Here is a 17,201-nt window from a genome sequence, read left to right as displayed (position 1 = left end):
GCTACCAGCCCTCGATCTCATACTCAAACCTGCGATCACCCTTCCCCATCTCTATAGGCTTCGCATCTCTATCGTAAAGTGTTCGCTCTAAGAAATACACCTTCCCTTGCTTGTCCACCATGATAATGATGTTCTTCTGCGTCCCGTACACCCCATCAGTCGCATGAGCAGCTTTCTGCTTGACCGTGTCACCAATCTCATGCGCAGGCATTTTCAGCTCCTCCAGGTCGTCCCTCCCAATCGAAGGAACGAATATAGTGTGGCGTAGCTGATTCATGTACATGTCCCATTCCTCGTTCTCTTTCTGTTTGGGCATCGTGTCGGTGCTCAGCACATCCAACAGCCGCTGAACCAATTGCTCGCGTGTTTCGTTCAATTTGCTGCTCTGGGCGATTGCTTCCTTCGTCCACTTCTCACCATTGACGACTTTCGGCCAGCTTCGATCGCCGTACGCTGCATTGCTGAGAGCATATGTTTCTCCGGGCTGGCTCGCGAGATGGACAACGCCGTGGACATCAGGAGTCCGGTTGGAGATAATTCCGAGACCCTTCTCTGATCTCTTCACAACGTCTTGGACGAAGCCGTACAGCAGACTGAAGCCACCAACTCCCTTGACGCCGTCTTCCTCGATCATGCGCTTCTCGAATGCTTCGGTAGATTCTCTAGCTTCAGGGTCCGACTTTAACCAAGCATTGGGGATGAGACCTCGACTTCGAGCACCTTGGATAATGTCTTCGTTCTCTTCGCGGTAGTTGGTTAGGACTGCGATGCGGCCTTGCCGCGTTATTCCCAGCCACGTGCCGTGAGCCGGTCGATGCAGGTCGTAGCCGCCCAAAACTTGGTCATCTGGTGCAGGCCACCAATCCGCCTCTTGTGTAGGTCGGTGAAGGTATTCCTGGGTAAGTGTTAGCAGATGATTCGCAATCTGGGAGGTACAAAGTCACATCGCGGTTGTTGAGGATGATCAACGGATACTCAGGGTGCTCAGTCGTGACAATTGCGATGCACATGTTGAAGTTCTGCGCAGACTGATGTATCGCTATGAACGGAGGGAAGCAATGGGTGAATATTGAGGCGAAAGTGCGATGTCGCGAAGGATTAATCGAGGTTGGTGTGGAATGGTTGGTTCGACGTGGACGAATGATTCAGGCTCTTGAGGAGACTGCGCCTGTGCTACGTGTTATATGCTGTGTACGCTGGCACTGCCGGGTAGGAGCCCTGCGCATGTGTCTCCAGACCATCTTGGCTGTGAAGCTCGGCCCGGCGCTTCCCGATGGCGGGAGATGTGAAGACATCCTGGTCTCGTGAGATCGTGACAGCCGGTTTGTACCAATCATAGGAGGGCTGCTAAGCAAAGCTGCGCTACTCAATACACCAATTCTTGCGAGCAATGTTAGAGAGCCCAAGAAAGAAGTGGAACAAGAGCAGCATAGCATAGAAGATCAAACCGCTTGAGGTGCTTCCTGACATGCCCATGGTGAGCTTTGGATCCAATGCACTTTCGAAAAGCTGCAATTGTACTCATTTGTGATGCCCTAGTCTATGGAAGATTCCAACCTACTAATCACCTAGATACTAGAAAGAAATACCTAAAGCGGACGCGAGCCCAATTTTTGCGAGGACTCATGTCGCCCTGCGATTCACCGTGTTGGTGACAGAAGCCCAAGGAGCTTTTAGCCGCTTCAGGAAACAGGGTCAATGACGCGTTGCAAGGGACAGGGCCCACGCAAGCTCCGTGAGCTCAGCCCTATGCACCTCACAGGCACCACCACGCGGGTGCTGCCATCTCCTCGCTTTCGCAGCAAGCCACCGACAGCAAGCCGCTAAACACCTGCCATGGCAAACTTCGCGCCCTACCAAGACATCCCCGAGACCACGCGCGCCCTCAGCCCGCCCATCGTATCTCCGCGCACCTCTCTCGATCGCACGCGCAACATCGGCACCGTCGCCGTGACCTCGCCCACGACCCAGTCGTATCAGCAGCGGGACTACTTTAGCGGCGACGATGTGGAAGAGCAGCGGGAGCGCGTGGCGTGGAATGCGCCGCTGGGAGGATCGCGGGAGGACGTCGATATGTTCTCCACCAGCATCGGCTTGAGGATGGACCACGCGGCGTGTTTAGCATACTTGCTTCTCCCTCCCGCGGGCCCGGTGGCACTGTTGATATTCGAGCACCGGAGCGACTACGTCAGGTGAGCGACACGCAGCGTGCCCTTGTGTTGCGCTCGTAGGTTACTAGCATGCGACCGGGAGGCAATGCATGCAGGTGTGCGACTAGCGAAGTAGGAACAGTATTGATTGCACCACAGGTTTCACGCATGGCAGTCGAGCTTGCTGTTCGCCTTCATCTTCGTCATTCACATCATCTTCTCTTGGTCGAGCATAATCTCTTGGTTCTTGCTCATTGGAGACTTGGGCCTCATTTGCTTCCTTACCATGCATGCATATCAGGATGGTACGTACGTCTGCCTCTTCCTGGTAATGATATTGACCACCGCGTAGCATCGACCTTGGATCGCTATGAGATCCCCTTCTTCGGACCGCTTGCGACCTCGATCACCGACGACGAGTAATGGCGGGTCGACCTTTAACGGTTGAAGGTTCACGGCTTGCGAGATACATAGATGGGGACAAGGAGTTAACGGGCATCACTGGCGTCTCGCGTACCTAATGGGAAATTTTGGCCAGTCGGAGGTTATCTTGGAAGCTTAGTTTCATCTGAGACTTTTATGTCGATTTGTCTATGTTGATTTGTCTCCGGCTCGGGCATAGCTATCTTTCGTTGTAAAGACGTTATGGCCTCAGCCAAATCTCTCTTTTGCAATTTGCTTCAGAAAGTCCATGGTTTGCGCTTCTTTTGCCCTCCGATCCGCAAGTCGTTCCTCCCGCTCAGCATCCCGCGCGCGCATGATTTCCTCTTTTCGAATCTCACGTTCACTCTTCTGTCGCTCTGCGTCCCTCTTTTTCTTCTTGTACACCTCCACACCATCGTCGCCCATCAGATCAGCCTCTGCGACTTCGACGTCGCCGCTTTCCTTGGCGTCGCGGAAATCCATTAGTGTACTAGTGGTCTCTCGTTTCTTCTCCAGCTGCCGTTCCCTCGAACCAGGGTCTGCACGAGGCACCAGCTCGTCCAGTCGCTCCTTCTGCACATTGCGGTCCAGCTTGCGTTCGTATCGGATTCCGTCGACGTAGTTTGCCTGGGCGCGCGCACGGTCTTCAACTTGCATCTCGTTTCTCAGAGCTAGATCGTCGAATCTGGGCACTGTCGGGCCGTGGCCTGTACGTCTCGAGACGCCGCCAGGAGGTGGCGCGGGGCCGAAGTCGTCGTCATCGCTCTGAGGCTCCAGAGTTTTGGGAGAGTAGACGGGTGACGCGCGGCGCTTGCTCTCCGTTGTTTGTAGAGAATGCGCGGTTTCCCGGGCCTGCTTGAGCATTGACGGGTCGTACCAGCTGCGCGAAAGCTCCCCGCGGTTCCTGAGACTTGTTAGCAGCTTATTAAAGTACAGCATGACATGACATAGCTAACCATCGTCCTATGAAGCTCTTCCAGCGGCCTTTCGCTTCACGTTCGTCTAGCTCATCGAGGATAATCTGTTTCTGTATGTCCAGATAGGATTGGAATAAGGGCTTGTATTCTTCGAAGTGCCGCTTCGACAACTCTTTCGCATGATACGGCAGCGTCACCGGGTGCGGGAGAGGCGAACGCGAGCGGCGCCGCTTGTGCTTGTCGTCATCGCGTCGAGGAGATCGCGAGCGCGGATGCCGGGAGTTGTGGTGGTGTCTGTGGCGATGCCCACTAGAGGGTGACTTCCGGTGCGATCGAGAGTCTCGTTCGTCCAGTTGTCGTTCAGAGGATTGTGGCATGGTGGGTTGTTGACGATTAAGGAAATAGTTGGGTGGAGATTAGTTCGTAAGCCGCGGTTCGGCTGCACCTTCCTTACCTCACCCAATAACCTTCAACAGGTCTATAATTTATACTCGAAGACTCAACGTGATAGCCATAATTTTACGCTAATATCAAGGCAGGCTATCTGACATTGTCGTTCTTCACGAACATGATACTGCCCAGAGCTCACAGGTTTCTAGCACCCCGATCTCCGGTATTTCAACAGGATGCTTGAAGCTTCCTTAACGGGCGTCAAGACCACATTTCGACTTGCATCGGACTAGAGCTCATGAGAATGAAGATATAAAGTTCACTTAAAAGGGTTTGAGTTCCATATTGCTGAACCTGGGATAGCACAGTGTATCAAAATTGCTGGCGAGGTACTAAACTCCCCTTACTCATTTTCTGCCTTCATCGCCCAGTCCGCAGCGGCGGTTGCATGTATTGTTGTAGTGTCAAAAACCGGTATATCACTATGTGCCTCATGAATCAAAAACGCTATCTCGGTACAGCCGAGGGACAAACATTCCGCACGAGCAAACTCTGAGGTAACTCGTCGATAGATCTCCTGAGAGGATTCCCTGATGACGCCGTATACGAGCCCGGTGTATATCGAATTGTGTACAGCTTGGCGGCGCTGCTCGTCAGCGACAATGACTTCTAGCCCAAACTTCTCGGTCAGATGCGCTTTGTAGAAGTCCTGCTCCATCGTGAACCACGTACCCAGTAGGCTAACTTTCTGGAACCCGGCTTTGAGTATGCACTCAGCCGTGGAGCCGGCGATGTGGAGAAGGGGAAGCTGCGTTGTTCAAAAGCAGACTAACCTCTTCCCACTCATCGGCGTGTTGGAGCTCTGCAATTCTTGCGAAGTCGAAAGAACACATGAGTAGAGACGCATATGCAGGCCGCCCTTGACCTCCCGCACTCGTCGTTTGATCACTTGGTAATATTTGACTGTAAATTCCCGGCTCATTCCTCCCAATCATCTGAGCGTCTTCATCGTGGATTGAAAAGAAGAACCTCGAGCAGTATCGAGCAGATGCCACACCGGGCCAAGGGCATCAATGTTGTGGAATATTGAAGACAGCACTGTCGCAAACGAGGATTACGTGGCTGACTCCTTCGCCGTATGGCTGACGCACTGAAGAGCCGAGCAAGCCGGTTACTGAAATAGCATCGTAGCCTTGCTTAGCATGCTCGACCATCAACACGAGATGTTTTTTCTTCGGAAAAAGGGTTCGTGTCTCTTTCTGTGTTCGTCCTAATCGAGGGCCTTGCTATGTTACACGAATGAAGATGGCTTTGGGACCCACTCATTCTTTTCACGCAAGTGACATCACCGAGGATGGGAAGGGGTCTCAGCCCAGCGGGACTGAGGTCGCACCTGCAAAATTCTAACTGATCTCCAAGTTTCCGTGGGTACAACGACTCATTGAATCCTGGCCCTGCTAGATCGTGATGTTTGCTTCCGACAAGGAGTATCGAATACGCTCTCTCGACTCCTTTCGATGCCGTGAACGGTATAGAAATCGACAGTTTCGATGCGCTGGTATGACTTTGCTGTAATACGATACTTCGCGTTCGGTCTGTAGTAGGTTCGCTAGGTATTGGATACGCCTTCGAAGACAGTGTCACGGCTCACAACCGAAGAAGCAAGTCTCGGTTCCAACGTAGTGCAGTCGTATATGATTGTTGGAATATCATCTGTGACATTATATCACCAGATGTGCGAAGCAGCGAAAGAGGCTTTCCAGGACTAATCAGATCGAGCAGAGTCAAGGACCAACAGACAGCCTGGATGGCAAGGAGAACGGCCATGAAGAGACGCAAAGAGGAATCTTTGACCATTTTAGACTCCTGTCAAATTGAGAGGCCTAGCGCAGCTACCGTATATACACTTTATACGGGGGAAGCACACTGTACCTGTACGTGAGACGTAGCGTTGTGACAGAAAGATTGAAATCAACAAGGTGGGCGCTGGTTTTTAAGAACAGCTTCGTTCTGTGAAACGAGTGTAGAGAGAGTGAAAGCGAGCATAGTAAGCATGAGGCCTCCCTTGAATCTCCACATGTCTTCTTTGTAATAATGTCTCTGAAGTTGCAAAGTGGCCTTTTATTTTATTTTATACGAGGTTGCACGCGGACTGCCCTAAAGAACAGTGCACAACCATACCTTCATTTCTGCATATTGCAATGCCATCGGCAATTTCTCCGTGCGGACGTAGCCATCATTGTTAAATTATCGCCTTTGGACGGGGTTGTCAGTGAATGAGTGGAGTAGTGCCAAGGACCGAGGCGCTGGAAGGTGGATTGCGTAGGGCTAGCGACGGCAACGAATCATGGACTTTCGCACGTCCGTCGACCTTCGACTTGCGACAACGATGGCCGACGAGATGCAGATAAATCCACAGCGAGCAAAGCAGCTTGCAGAGAACCTCGCCAGCATAACCTCTCGCATCAATGCTGCCAACAAAAGCTCTAGACAAGTACGCAGCTGCCCCTCCACCCCGCCTGGATCACTCTAACAGCTGTAGATCCGGCTTATAGCCGTCTCCAAGCTCAAACCCGCCACCGACATCCTCGCGCTACACCAGCAGCCGCAACCTATACACTATCACTTCGGCGAGAACTATGTTCAGGAGCTGCTAGAGAAGTCGGAGCTTCTGCCACGGTCGATACGATGGCACTTTATTGGAGGTCTCCAATCAAATAAATGCAAGCAGCTGGCAGAAAAAATACCAAACCTCTGGTGCGTGAGCAGCGTAGATACCGAGAAGAAGTGCGATCAGCTGGAGAAGGGGCGCAAGGCGTTGGTCGAAAGTGATGCTTCGGTGGAACCGTTGCGCGTCATGGTACAGGTCAACACCAGCGGCGAGGAGTCCAAGTCTGGAGTTGAACCGGATGATGCGCTCGCACTGGCAAAGCACATTGTCGATAAGTGCCCTACTTTGCGCTTCACGGGGCTGATGACTATCGGCGCAATCGCGAGGAGCAAGGCCACCACAGCCGAGACGGAGAACGAAGACTTTGTGGCCTTGAGAGATATTAGAGACAAGGTTGCTGAGGGTCTGAGCTGGGAGAAGGAGAAGCTGGAGCTGAGCATGGGAATGAGTGCAGACTTCGAGGGCGCAATAACAATGGGCAGCGATGAAGTAAGAGTAGGGAGCGACATCTTCGGCACAAGGCCAGCAAAGAAAGATGCGGTGGTTGTGGAAAAGGGTTAGGGCTACACTAAGAGGAAAAGAAATAGCTCTTCAGTGCTTGTCCACAGCTGGTCATATCATTGTACACTGTGTGGCTGTTGTGACGCCTTCCGATGCGGATGCCATGTCTAAATCGGCGCTGCAGCCTGGCTCGGCGCTCTTTATCTAACTTCCGAGAAGATCCCTATTGTTCCTAAGATGTTATGGTCTATTTTGATTTCATCGCTGTTCTCTCAAGCACTCTCCTGGAACTTTGCGAGAGCGTCGTCATTCCAACTCAAAAATTTCCCACTCAAGTCTTTGCCCCCAGCCACAGCAAGCTTCGCGAGGACATGGCCCGGCTGTTCTGGCTTCAACAAACCTCCATCCTTCTTCAACCCAGCGAACTTCGCAGCATCTTTCTCAGTCATGGCCTTGTTATGGAGTTCCCTGATCTCTCGTTGCATCTCCGTGTCGACAACGCCTGGGCGAATGGATATAGTCGTCACATCAAGCTCCTCAACCGCCAAGGTGAGGGCCAGGTGGTTGAGCACAGCTTTGCCCGCACCATACGCACCCCAGCCCTGGTAAGCACCAACAGCGGCACCGCTAGAAGTGAGGATGATGCGACCTTGCGTTTTACGGAGTGAGGGCAAAGCAGCCTGGATCTAATTCGCGATACGTCAGTTAATGCACGTGATCTTTTGACGTCTGGTACGCTCTATTATACGTACCAAAGCAATCGCGCTAAAGACGTTGGTATCGAAAGCCTTGCTCCACTCCTCAGGAGTCGAGTCCGCGACCTTTTTCACAGGTTCCAACGCTCCGTGATTGACGATGAGTCCGTCGATGCGACCAAAGCGGTCATTGGCGACTTCGACCGCCTTCTTAGAGATGCTGAAGTCGGCAAGGTCACCAGCAACAACTTCGACTTTGTCGGCGCCGTACTGGTCGCGGAGTTGGGTAAGCGCAGATGCAGTACGAGAGACCAGGACAAGCTTGTGAGATTGTTTGAGCAGATAATGAGCAGCCGCCAGGCCGATGCCTTGAGGCCCGTCAGCAAATAATATTGAAGAGAGATTTCTTAAATTTCGATGATGGAATATCTCAAGCGAGGTGTAAGACATGCCAGAAAGTACGTGATCTTGAGAATTTTGGATGTGCGGGGTAGGAACAGCAATGGACATGAAATAAGTGCACTGTCTTACCCCTTGACGCGCCAGTCAGTATGATGACCATCTCTTTGGATTCAGACATGACGAAGATTCGGGAGTGTGGTGGGATGGGTAAGGCTATTGTACAAGATTGGATGGCCCAACATCATTGCGCGCTTACCATAATGGACCCACTAGCAATCAAGGCAGGTGCGGATAAGTATCCGTATTCCAGGTATGTACACCTTGATTGACAAACGAGCACTTTGAGAAACGCTGGCACACACAGAGAACGTCTGCCAGGTGTTGTACTCTCTTTATTCTGATCATGTGTTACAGAGATCATGCAAGTGCGCTATAGACAATCGGTATCTGAGGAGACATGTTGCAGCATGAATAACGAGAATGAGCAACTCGTACCGGACCCCAGTCAAAATCTATGCGCCTAACTCCGGAACTCCAAAGTGATGCCTCGATCCAACAGACTAGCTTAGTTCCTTAGTGCTCGGAGGCGCTCGTTCAGGCCTTGCTCCTCTTGTTCGGTAGGACCGATCTTTGTTTTGGCGGGCGTGGCCTCCTCGAGATCGGCCGACAGCTCGACGCCAACCTTATCTGCAGCTTGGGCCATCAGCCGGTCGACATCATCCTGGGGTGTTCCCACCGCGGTCGCTGAGGATGTCGCTTCACGGGTGAATTCGTCCACAACGTCGAGATCGTTGAAGTTCTTCTCGAAACCGTCCATGACAGCCGTTATCTGTGGCCCAAAAGTTAGAAGACCTATCTTCAGGGGTAATATGCGAGTGTGTTATAGCAAATCCAGAGTTCACGTACCCTTTCCAAGTTCATCGACTTCATAGCTACATCCATGCTCTTCACCACCTTCTGCATGTTGCCGGTGACCTGGCGCATCGTGACTGCGGTTTGTACCCGGCCGGCGACCGCGTCGACGCGCGAGGCAAGTTGCAGGAGGTTCAGCTTCTCGTTCTGCTTGCGGACGGCGTTTTGGGCGTAGATACGCGCGATATCGTGGTGGCCCTGCTTCATTGCCTGACATGCTGTTAGCGCACAACAGCACATAGGGAGCACAGCTCACCTTCTCTACCTTCGCTTTTTCTGCTGTTTCATCTTTCCCAGCCTTGAGCGCTTGTCGGTTCAGCGACTTCGCCGTGAACTGGTGTGCGTCAGCAGGCAGCAAGAGAGAAGGCGAGCGGCAGCGGACCTTCAGGTTGAAGAGGGCAGCTTCAAGACCAGACATGCTCAAAGCGGGTTGAGTGCGACTAGGATTGTCTGCGTGACGGGCGGCAGATGCAGTGTGGATGCGGTCGAGAACGCGGAGGTTGATGGATGCGGCTGATGCTCGGCGTTCAGTGAAATGGTGGGGTTGGGCGCAAACAACGTCATTGGCAGGCCTCGGCGCCTTTCACGTGGGGGCACTCACTCCAGGGCTCAGACCCTATCCGCCGCCCACCACGCGTTCGCATTAGCTTCGTGATAGCGATAAGGGAAAGTGCATATAGTATCTGCATGCATGTATGCCATGTAGTGTGCCTTCACCGATCACACCGATGACTTCATAACCGTAGAGCCGGGGAGTCATAGCCCACTCGCCTGCACAGTGATGCCGAGTCGTTGCAGCGGTAGGTTGGGTAACTTTTCCATTTGAAACGAAATCCAGATATAGGTATCATGCCATGCAAACGCCTCCCGTTACCACTAAGGTGGTTTTCCCAACTCCGAAAGAAGTAACCCGAACAATCCTACCACGTCAATCTCAAGAAGTAGGCTCCGAGTTGAATTTGTTTGTTGCGTTGCGGAATAGTTCCTCTTGCGCGCGAATAAGCTCCTCCTCGGTCATGCCGCTCTGCTCGATCTTTGTTTGTTTTTTCTCGCGATTCTAGGACAAGTCAGCAACGTATTCAAGGTGGCCTAGGAAGCAGCGGAAGATCATTTGCAAGCAGGTGTGTATCATGTACCCGCGAGTAACTTGGTCTTTGCAAGGCTGTTTTGATGGTGTGTGCGCGTACCTGTTGCTGCTTTTTGTAATCCGCCGCAACCTCAAGGATAGCCGGAACGTAGTCGTGGAAGTCTAGCTCTTCCAGCGCCTGCTTCACGTGCTCGCATGCGATCGTCTTCTTTGCATCCTTTTCTGCAATTTCGTTGGCCTCAGAGGATATGAGCGTGATGAACTCAACGCAGCACTCGATGAGCAGGTCGCGCGAGTCTTTCGCAAAAGTCATGCCCGGCTCGGACTGCAGGATCTCGGTGACAATCTTCTGCACCGTTGCTGCGCGCTGTTAGCTGGGTCCGAACCAAGCAAAAGTTTGCAGGGATGCGTGTACCCTTGGGCAGCGACAGGTCGTCGTTGCCACCGAACTCGCGATCTGACATGGTGTCGGGGTGGTGGAATGTGTATTGTGCATACTGCCTGTGGAGCGCGTTACATTATCTATGCGCGGCGACGGTCGCGCTTAGACGGAATTACATTGACCCCGCCCGTCAAAGCGCGCGGCCGATGCTCGTTTCCCAAAGCGGTAAGAACATGCTTTGGCACGGACGCGCTCTGGCTCGAGGGCTGTCACCGGGGCCTAGCACATGATGGTTTTCACTGACTCTGGAACTCGTCGTCCGCCCTGTCTCGCGCACTTCCTCTTTCGGATGATGCAGGGCAGGTCGGGTGCTGATCATACGAGCGACTGACGCGCTTTTGGCGGACTGCACAGGCACGAGCTATCTGGGTTTAGGCGCTCCAAGTGGAACTAACCTCCCTAGATATGCATCGAATTGTGGATAACCTGCCGAATCGATTGCGTGCAGCAACTTGACCGGAGCAAAACGGCAGCGTGTTTGTTCCTTTGCCGCCCCCTGCGCCTCGAGGCCCGCTGTCATCTTATTTTGAGCAGTCGCGAAACGCTAGGGTATGGTAGAGTAATACGAGCATGCAATGCAGCACGCCGAAGTGAGGCCTTGGATCTGTGATTTGCGACGGGAGCGTGCAACACCAGGCGGCTCCTCGACGTCAGTGTGTGCAGGGTGCTTGGCGCATCCGACAAGGGAAACAGGAATCCGCGAGCCTTACCCGAGCACGGTCTATCGGTGTGCGGATGACGATGAGGCGGTGAAAATCCGGAGGGGAAGGCAGCGTGTTTCATCGGTTGAGGCGGCGTACAGGCATGCGCACTGCAGTCAAAAGAAAGGCTGCTGCTGGCTGCGCAAAGAGCGTATCATCTCAGCAGCCCTTCCCAGTCCCGCCGCACCAAACGACGACAGCCGCTACAACCCCTACACTTTCCCGACTGTGGCCCGCAACTGTCCCTGCCCTTCATCAACGACGAGTGCACGCTCCAAGTACCAGTACACACTTGCCCCAGGTACCGGCCCTCACCGCCGTGGACCCTTTCGTCCTTGATTGATCGACTGGGCCTCGGATTGCCTGCTGCCCACGCGGCGCCCCTAGCAGGCCCGATAGAAGCGCAGCAGAGTTTTTCGATTCTGTGCACCGGCCTGTTTTTGGTTAAAAGCCGCCCAGACAGCCAGACAGGTCGGGTTGATTATTATGACGCGTGAACGCCGTGAGCCCGCCGTAATCCAGCACAGCCAGCGCAGCTCGCCGCTCTCCACGTCGCCGCCCGTCTCCCGCTCGTCCTTTTCAGCAATCGCCTCAGCAACACGCGCAGACACCCGTCCGCCATCGTCCAGAGGAGCCGATGGGAATGCACCTACTCGTCCAGCTCTAGTCTCACGTGCAACTGGCATACCCGTCCCGCCTTCACCTACCCGGCCTCGACCACGTCGCTCGGTACACAAGTCATCCAAGTCGACTTCGGCCGTCCCGACACTCTCCAGGTACGTTGTGTTGCTCCTGATTAGGAAGTCCTGAGCCATGTGCTGAAGCGTTTATCCAGCTTCGCCATCCCCCGCGCTCTCCCCACCTACTGGCTGCCGACCATGACGAACTCGACCGGTGGCGCCAGCTCTCAGACAGCCGCAGATCTGCTGCGGCAGGTTGCGATGCAGAGGTAAGCAGTCCGAATGTAACTTCGTGCGCGCCAGGCCCGCGTGGATGAGCTGTCTCAGCGCGCGTGTGCCCGAGTGCAAATAGCGAGAGGTGCGGCGTCGCTTAGGCTCTACATCGAGCCAGACAGACATGCCGGCGCTCAGGTTACACGCCGGCTTCCTGGAATAGTCCCGCAGCCGCACATGCACACCTATATTGCTCGCCGCCGCGCTCTCGTCTCACGCCCACCCACCGCCCATCCGCTCTCTCATCATGACGTCTTCGAGCGCCCTTCTAACGCCCAGTTACAGGATGAGCAACGACGACGAACATGACCAGATAGGCTCCAACAGCTCCACGCCGCCGGGCGCCTCGACGCCGCGCCCCGATCCGACCGATAAGCGACTGCCAGGTATCCTGCACAGTTACTTTGGCCAGGTTCGTGATTCTTTGATACCCCGTCGGAAGTCTTCTGCGGTCAACCCCTCCCCCGCACTTGCACCTGCCACTCAGACCGCAGACCCGTCATCGAAAGAGGATTCCGATGCTAGCCGTCTGCCGTCAAACACACTGCCCAGCCCCACGCCCAGTGCTTCTTCTACTTCCCGACATCCCTCAACCTCTCAGTTGAATGATGGAGAAACGGAGAAGCTAACAGAAGGCGCTTATGCGCCGCCGTATAACCAGGCCACGCCTCCTCAGACTCCCCGCACACGCTCGCAGGAAGGCAAGCGGCCTGCCTCGAGCCTGTCTCAATCCACCCTCGCCTCGAACCAGCAGAAGACGAAGGAGAAAGAGACCAGAGAGCGGGGCCCCGCTGATGTTGGCCCGCCAAAGGGCAAGCTGTCGGTCGCCATCTCTGAGGGAAGAGATCTTCGACCAAGCGTTGACCCGTACGTCGTGTGCCAATTCCAGTGGGCTGAGTACATTTCGGACGGACCGCGGAACGACGCAGCAAAGGACAAGCGGCATCCGCTTGCTATTCAGCGGACTGACAGTGAGACTGGCAAGCCAATGGCGATTCCAATGCGGAGCCGACAGAGCAGCAACAACGGCACCAGCTCAGACCCACGCGAGAACGGATCATTGAAAGATGTCACTAACCCCAAATGGGAGCATGAGGCCATATTGTGGGTATATTCATTTTCTACGTGGCCCCACTCAACTGACTTTGTGCAGCGACGTCGTCGGTGACCATTCTGAAATCGACATCTCCGTATACGATCGTAGCAATGCCGAAGCCTTCCTTGGCCACGTCCGGTTTTGCCCCAATCTTGTCGAGTACGAGAAGCCCTACGATGGATGGTTCACCCTTGAACCGCGGGATGGTGAGGAAGACTACGTGACTGGAGAGATCCACCTGAAAATCAATTTCCACAAAATCGATAAGAAACACTACGGACCCGAAGATTTCGAGATTTTGAAACTTATCGGAAAGGGCACATTCGGACAGGTCTTCCAGGTACGCAAGCGTGATACTCGACGCATCTACGCCATGAAAGTACTTTCCAAGAAGGTCATCGTACAGAAGAAAGAGGTGGCTCACACACTCGGCGAACGGAACATCCTGGTGCGAACAGCTATGGCCGACTCCGCGTTTATAGTTGGCTTGAAATTCTCTTTCCAGACGCCTTCCGACCTTTATTTGGTCACAGACTACATGTCGGGCGGTGAACTCTTCTGGCATCTCCAACGTGAGGGACGTTTCCAGGAAGGTCGCGCCAAGTTTTATATCGCCGAGTTGATCCTCGCTCTGCAGCATTTGCACGAGCACAATATCGTATACCGCGATCTGAAGCCAGAAAACATCCTTTTGGACGCCAAGGGTCATATCGCGCTCTGCGATTTCGGTCTGTCTAAGGCGAACTTGACTGAAAACGCTACCACGAACACTTTTTGTGGCACAACAGAATATTTGGCCCCCGAGGTACTGCTCGACGAACATGGTTACACCAAGATGGTGGACTTCTGGTCCTTGGGTGTGCTCGTCTTCGAGATGTGCTGCGGTTGGAGCCCTTTCTACGCGGAAGACACTCAGCAAATGTACAAGAACATTGCGTTCGGAAAAGTGCGATTCCCACGAGATGCTCTCAGCACTGAGGGGCGTAACTTTGTAAAGGGCTTACTCAACCGAAACCCCAAGCACCGACTCGGTGCAACGCGAGATGCCGAGGAGTTGAAAGCGCACCCTTTCTTCGCGGACATCGATTGGGACGCCTTACAAAAGAAGAACGTTGTCCCGCCATTCAAGCCCAAGTTGAAGTCCGAGCTAGACGTCTCGAACTTCGACCCGGAGTTCACGAATGCGTTGAACGGAAACGGATCTTTGAATGCGCGGGCCGCTGCTCTGGCCTCGGGCGTAAACCCTGCGTCGACACCGTTGTCGCCAACAATGCAAGCCAATTTTGCAGGCTTCACATTTGTGGACGAAAGCACCATGGACCAACAATTCGCCCACAAGAACAGGGAGCACGAACCTGAGCGTATGGACGAAGACGATAAGGATGACATAAATTGGGACAAGCCCGCAGGACGGGGTGACCGAATGAGTGGCGTCATCCCCAGTAACGACCACGACATATTCAATCACGGAAACTTCGACGTTTAATGAATCTCCAGCAGCGTTTCTATGTACTCGAGTTGTCCACTAGCTTTGTACCTCGACGTACTCACACTAAAAGTGTTTTTCACGTCCACTTGCGACTGCACCGGTGCTACGAAACCCCATGGGCAGTATCACATAGCCAAACTTATAAGGCTTGATCGAGTGCCCTGCACGCCGACCTACGTGTGCCTTAAGGTTATTCACGCCCTTTCGACTGTTCGAGATAGGTTGTATAATCTGCTACACGCATGGGCTGCGTATCTACACCCTAGGTGTGGATACGTATCGTTGGGCCTTTCTTCTCGGCCAAGCGTTTTCGCTTGGATCACTCTTTCTGGCTGCAGCATACCATCTAGTTTATCCGGAACGAACGTCACTGTCGACTATTACGCACATACACCCTGGAGTTAATTGTGGTTCCATGATAGCATTGCGTAGGTGATTATGCGGAGCATCTGAGCTTTCATCAACATTTATAGGTTTCGGGTTCTGCCTGGCTTTCCTCCATATCTTAGTTGCTATAAATTCACAGGACGCAAGCTGAGTATATTGCTACCTGCAAATGCGCATCGTATCTGTCACGTGGAGGTAGCTAATGACGCCGTTTGGCATGAATTGTACATATCGAATGGAAACCAATCAACATGGTAATAATCTCTGATGCACAGATACCACTTGCTTGTTCCTGTCTTTTGACAAGAGCTCTCGTGGTACCGCGATGAAATGCACTCTCACAATGGGCTGCAATTGTGCAAAGACAAACCTCGTTCCGATGCATCCGACATCGCTCATGCTGGGATCGTAGAGAGAGTGCCTCACTAGCTCTTTCGAAGCTAGCCAAGGTTGACATACGTGGGCGATTCAACCTCGGCAAAAACTGGTGAGCTCCGCTTAAGCTCCAGGACTTCGATTGCCGCCCCGCGTAAGACGCGATCCAGCTGTACCAACTTGCCAAATCTCTCTTCACTGAAGCTGCAACCTGCATCAAAGTTCCAGACATAGAGACCTCTATTTACTCAAGTCAACATGGGCGAACAAGGACCGGGTGTAGGATTTGAGTTTCCAACCTTCGAGGTGTCGTGGAAGAAGAGGGACTTGCTCCTCTTCGCGGCCAGCATTGGCGCAACATACCCCGACGAGCTTCATTTTCTCTATGTAAGTTCTATCACTTTGGGATGCGATTAAGAATCAGATGAATCCTCCCCATCAATACCCATCCTTGTCCAATTGGGTTGCTCATTTTGCTACAGGAACTCAACCCCAACTTCGCGGCGTTCCCGACCTACCCGATCATCCTCCCATTCAAGCACACGGATTCCGAAGTTATCGACTTCTATGCGCGCTCAAATAGTACGCCTATTGCAGGAGTTCCCAAGTTCGACACCAAGGGCGTTCTCGATGGCGAGCGCAAGCTCCAGTTCCTGAAGCCGATCCCGGTATCTAGCGAGGGTCGCAAGTTCGAGGTCAGGAGCAAGGTTCTGGGCGTGTATGACAAGGGGAAGCCGGGCACGGTAGTCGAGACAGAAAAGACGCTCGTGGATGCGCAGTCTGGTGAGGTGTACACCAGGGAAGTGGGCAGTGGATTCTACGTCGGACAGGGTGGTTGGGGGGGTCCCAAAGGTAAGTCACGCTGGCTGAGGTTTGCGCAGAGAAGCGATGCTAATGGTAGTATTCAGGCCCTAAGACCGTGAACTTCCCTCCGCCCGCGAATACTCCCCCGACCGCGACCCGTGTTACCCAAACCACGCTCGAAACTGCGCTCCTCTACCGCCTCAACGGCGATTACAACCCCCTCCACGCGACTCCCGAGCCGGGTGTCAAGATGGGTTTCGGTGGACCGATCATCCACGGTCTGTTCAGCTGGAACACAGCGGCGCATGCTGTCTTGCAGCAATTTGGTAGGTCAAAGCCTGAGAACATGAAGGAGTTCCAGGCGCGATTTGCAGCGCCGGTCAAACCGGGGGACAAGCTGATTACGGAAATGTGGCAGACTGGCCAGAAGGAGGGTGGTTTCGAGGAGATCAGATTTATTGTCAGGGTCGAGGGAGGTAAGACGGTCTTGACGAATGGAAGGGCGCTGGTGAAAGTGGAGGAGGTCAAGGCTAAGCTGTAGACACTTCAGCTGAGAAGCTAGTTTGAATTCGTATTCAAGCTCAAGTGATATTTTGACATGATTCTACAAGCTTTCTCCAAGCCGTTATGTCTTACTGCGCCTAGGGCTGACTTGAGTTGACTCAAATGGTTCAAATTGCTGGATTATACTGGACCTAGGTGTGACTTGAGATAGATGACTTGGCAGGTGCTGCCAGTGCACGTGCCATTAGCGTGCCCTTCGCTAAGAGTAGTCGTTGTGGGTCACTGTTTGTCGGAGGAGAGAT

General features: G+C 53.4%; 12 protein-coding genes across 12 annotated transcripts; 4 read left to right on the top strand and 8 right to left on the bottom strand.

Annotated features, from left to right (window-relative positions):
• Nucleotide 1: 1 nt before the first annotated feature.
• On the bottom strand, nucleotides 2-1,010 carry CC84DRAFT_1085398 (DUF833-domain-containing protein; the record flags this gene model as incomplete). Its single annotated transcript, XM_018174098.1, has 2 exons — nucleotides 2-895; nucleotides 945-1,010. The coding sequence occupies 2 exons, from the start codon at nucleotides 1,008-1,010 to the stop codon at nucleotides 2-4; spliced, it is 960 nt and encodes a 319-aa protein (XP_018038456.1).
• Nucleotides 1,011-1,598: 588 nt separating this feature from the next.
• On the top strand, nucleotides 1,599-3,007 carry CC84DRAFT_1162092 (uncharacterized protein). Its single transcript, XM_018177906.1, has 3 exons — nucleotides 1,599-2,192; nucleotides 2,310-2,455; nucleotides 2,503-3,007. Exons 1-3 carry the CDS (start codon nucleotides 1,837-1,839, stop codon nucleotides 2,571-2,573), a joined length of 573 nt encoding a protein of 190 aa, XP_018038455.1. The 5' UTR covers nucleotides 1,599-1,836; the 3' UTR covers nucleotides 2,574-3,007.
• CC84DRAFT_1059440 (uncharacterized protein) lies at nucleotides 2,802-3,816 on the bottom strand (the record flags this gene model as incomplete). Its single annotated transcript, XM_018173569.2, has 2 exons — nucleotides 2,802-3,477; nucleotides 3,530-3,816. Coding segments are annotated over 2 exons (963 nt in total), but the record flags the coding sequence as incomplete, so codon positions are not given.
• A 349-nt stretch (nucleotides 3,817-4,165) lies between these two features.
• CC84DRAFT_536770 (Asp/Glu racemase) lies at nucleotides 4,166-4,692 on the bottom strand. Its single transcript, XM_018186659.1, has one exon. It carries the CDS (start codon nucleotides 4,596-4,598, stop codon nucleotides 4,284-4,286), a length of 315 nt encoding a protein of 104 aa, XP_018038453.1. The 5' UTR covers nucleotides 4,599-4,692; the 3' UTR covers nucleotides 4,166-4,283.
• On the bottom strand, nucleotides 4,248-4,966 carry CC84DRAFT_1162091 (uncharacterized protein). The gene is made up of 2 exons (XM_018177905.1): nucleotides 4,613-4,966; nucleotides 4,248-4,559 (listed from the first exon to the last, which is right to left on the bottom strand). Exon 1 carries the CDS (start codon nucleotides 4,860-4,862, stop codon nucleotides 4,698-4,700), a length of 165 nt encoding a protein of 54 aa, XP_018038452.1. The 5' UTR covers nucleotides 4,863-4,966; the 3' UTR covers nucleotides 4,248-4,559; nucleotides 4,613-4,697.
• A 1,303-nt stretch (nucleotides 4,967-6,269) lies between these two features.
• On the top strand, nucleotides 6,270-7,112 carry CC84DRAFT_1085215 (uncharacterized protein; the record flags this gene model as incomplete). Its single annotated transcript, XM_018174091.1, has 2 exons — nucleotides 6,270-6,374; nucleotides 6,423-7,112. 2 exons carry the CDS (start codon nucleotides 6,270-6,272, stop codon nucleotides 7,110-7,112), a joined length of 795 nt encoding a protein of 264 aa, XP_018038451.1.
• CC84DRAFT_1162090 (NAD(P)-binding protein) lies at nucleotides 7,087-8,324 on the bottom strand. The gene is made up of 3 exons (XM_018177904.1): nucleotides 8,279-8,324; nucleotides 7,805-8,115; nucleotides 7,087-7,738 (listed from the first exon to the last, which is right to left on the bottom strand). Exons 1-3 carry the CDS (start codon nucleotides 8,307-8,309, stop codon nucleotides 7,325-7,327), a joined length of 756 nt encoding a protein of 251 aa, XP_018038450.1. The 5' UTR covers nucleotides 8,310-8,324; the 3' UTR covers nucleotides 7,087-7,324.
• Nucleotides 8,325-8,596: 272 nt separating this feature from the next.
• On the bottom strand, nucleotides 8,597-9,737 carry CC84DRAFT_536658 (uncharacterized protein). The gene is made up of 4 exons (XM_018186658.1): nucleotides 9,444-9,737; nucleotides 9,318-9,395; nucleotides 9,056-9,271; nucleotides 8,597-8,978 (listed from the first exon to the last, which is right to left on the bottom strand). The coding sequence occupies exons 1-4, from the start codon at nucleotides 9,477-9,479 to the stop codon at nucleotides 8,715-8,717; spliced, it is 594 nt and encodes a 197-aa protein (XP_018038449.1). The 5' UTR covers nucleotides 9,480-9,737; the 3' UTR covers nucleotides 8,597-8,714.
• A 258-nt stretch (nucleotides 9,738-9,995) lies between these two features.
• On the bottom strand, nucleotides 9,996-10,612 carry CC84DRAFT_1185060 (histone-fold-containing protein; the record flags this gene model as incomplete). The annotated part of the gene is made up of 3 exons (XM_018180783.1): nucleotides 9,996-10,118; nucleotides 10,249-10,508; nucleotides 10,564-10,612. The coding sequence occupies 3 exons, from the start codon at nucleotides 10,610-10,612 to the stop codon at nucleotides 9,996-9,998; spliced, it is 432 nt and encodes a 143-aa protein (XP_018038448.1).
• An 845-nt stretch (nucleotides 10,613-11,457) lies between these two features.
• Nucleotides 11,458-12,296, bottom strand: CC84DRAFT_536642 (uncharacterized protein). Its single transcript, XM_018186657.1, has one exon. The coding sequence runs from the start codon at nucleotides 12,104-12,106 to the stop codon at nucleotides 11,675-11,677; it is 432 nt and encodes a 143-aa protein (XP_018038447.1). The 5' UTR covers nucleotides 12,107-12,296; the 3' UTR covers nucleotides 11,458-11,674.
• A 234-nt stretch (nucleotides 12,297-12,530) lies between these two features.
• CC84DRAFT_1185059 (Pkinase-domain-containing protein) lies at nucleotides 12,531-14,826 on the top strand (the record flags this gene model as incomplete). Its single annotated transcript, XM_018180782.1, has 2 exons — nucleotides 12,531-13,348; nucleotides 13,398-14,826. 2 exons carry the CDS (start codon nucleotides 12,531-12,533, stop codon nucleotides 14,824-14,826), a joined length of 2,247 nt encoding a protein of 748 aa, XP_018038446.1.
• A 778-nt stretch (nucleotides 14,827-15,604) lies between these two features.
• On the top strand, nucleotides 15,605-17,003 carry CC84DRAFT_1194414 (peroxisomal multifunctional enzyme type 2). The gene is made up of 3 exons (XM_018181345.1): nucleotides 15,605-15,978; nucleotides 16,074-16,443; nucleotides 16,500-17,003. The coding sequence occupies exons 1-3, from the start codon at nucleotides 15,850-15,852 to the stop codon at nucleotides 16,934-16,936; spliced, it is 936 nt and encodes a 311-aa protein (XP_018038445.1). The 5' UTR covers nucleotides 15,605-15,849; the 3' UTR covers nucleotides 16,937-17,003.
• The last annotated feature ends 198 nt before the right edge of the window (nucleotides 17,004-17,201 follow it).

Source organism: Paraphaeosphaeria sporulosa (assembly GCF_001642045.1).
Source record: "Paraphaeosphaeria sporulosa strain AP3s5-JAC2a unplaced genomic scaffold CC84scaffold_3, whole genome shotgun sequence".
NCBI classification, from domain to species: Eukaryota; Fungi; Ascomycota; class Dothideomycetes; order Pleosporales; family Didymosphaeriaceae; genus Paraphaeosphaeria; species Paraphaeosphaeria sporulosa.
Note: the sequence above shows the minus strand (reverse complement) of the source record. Positions and strands in the feature narration are given on the sequence as shown.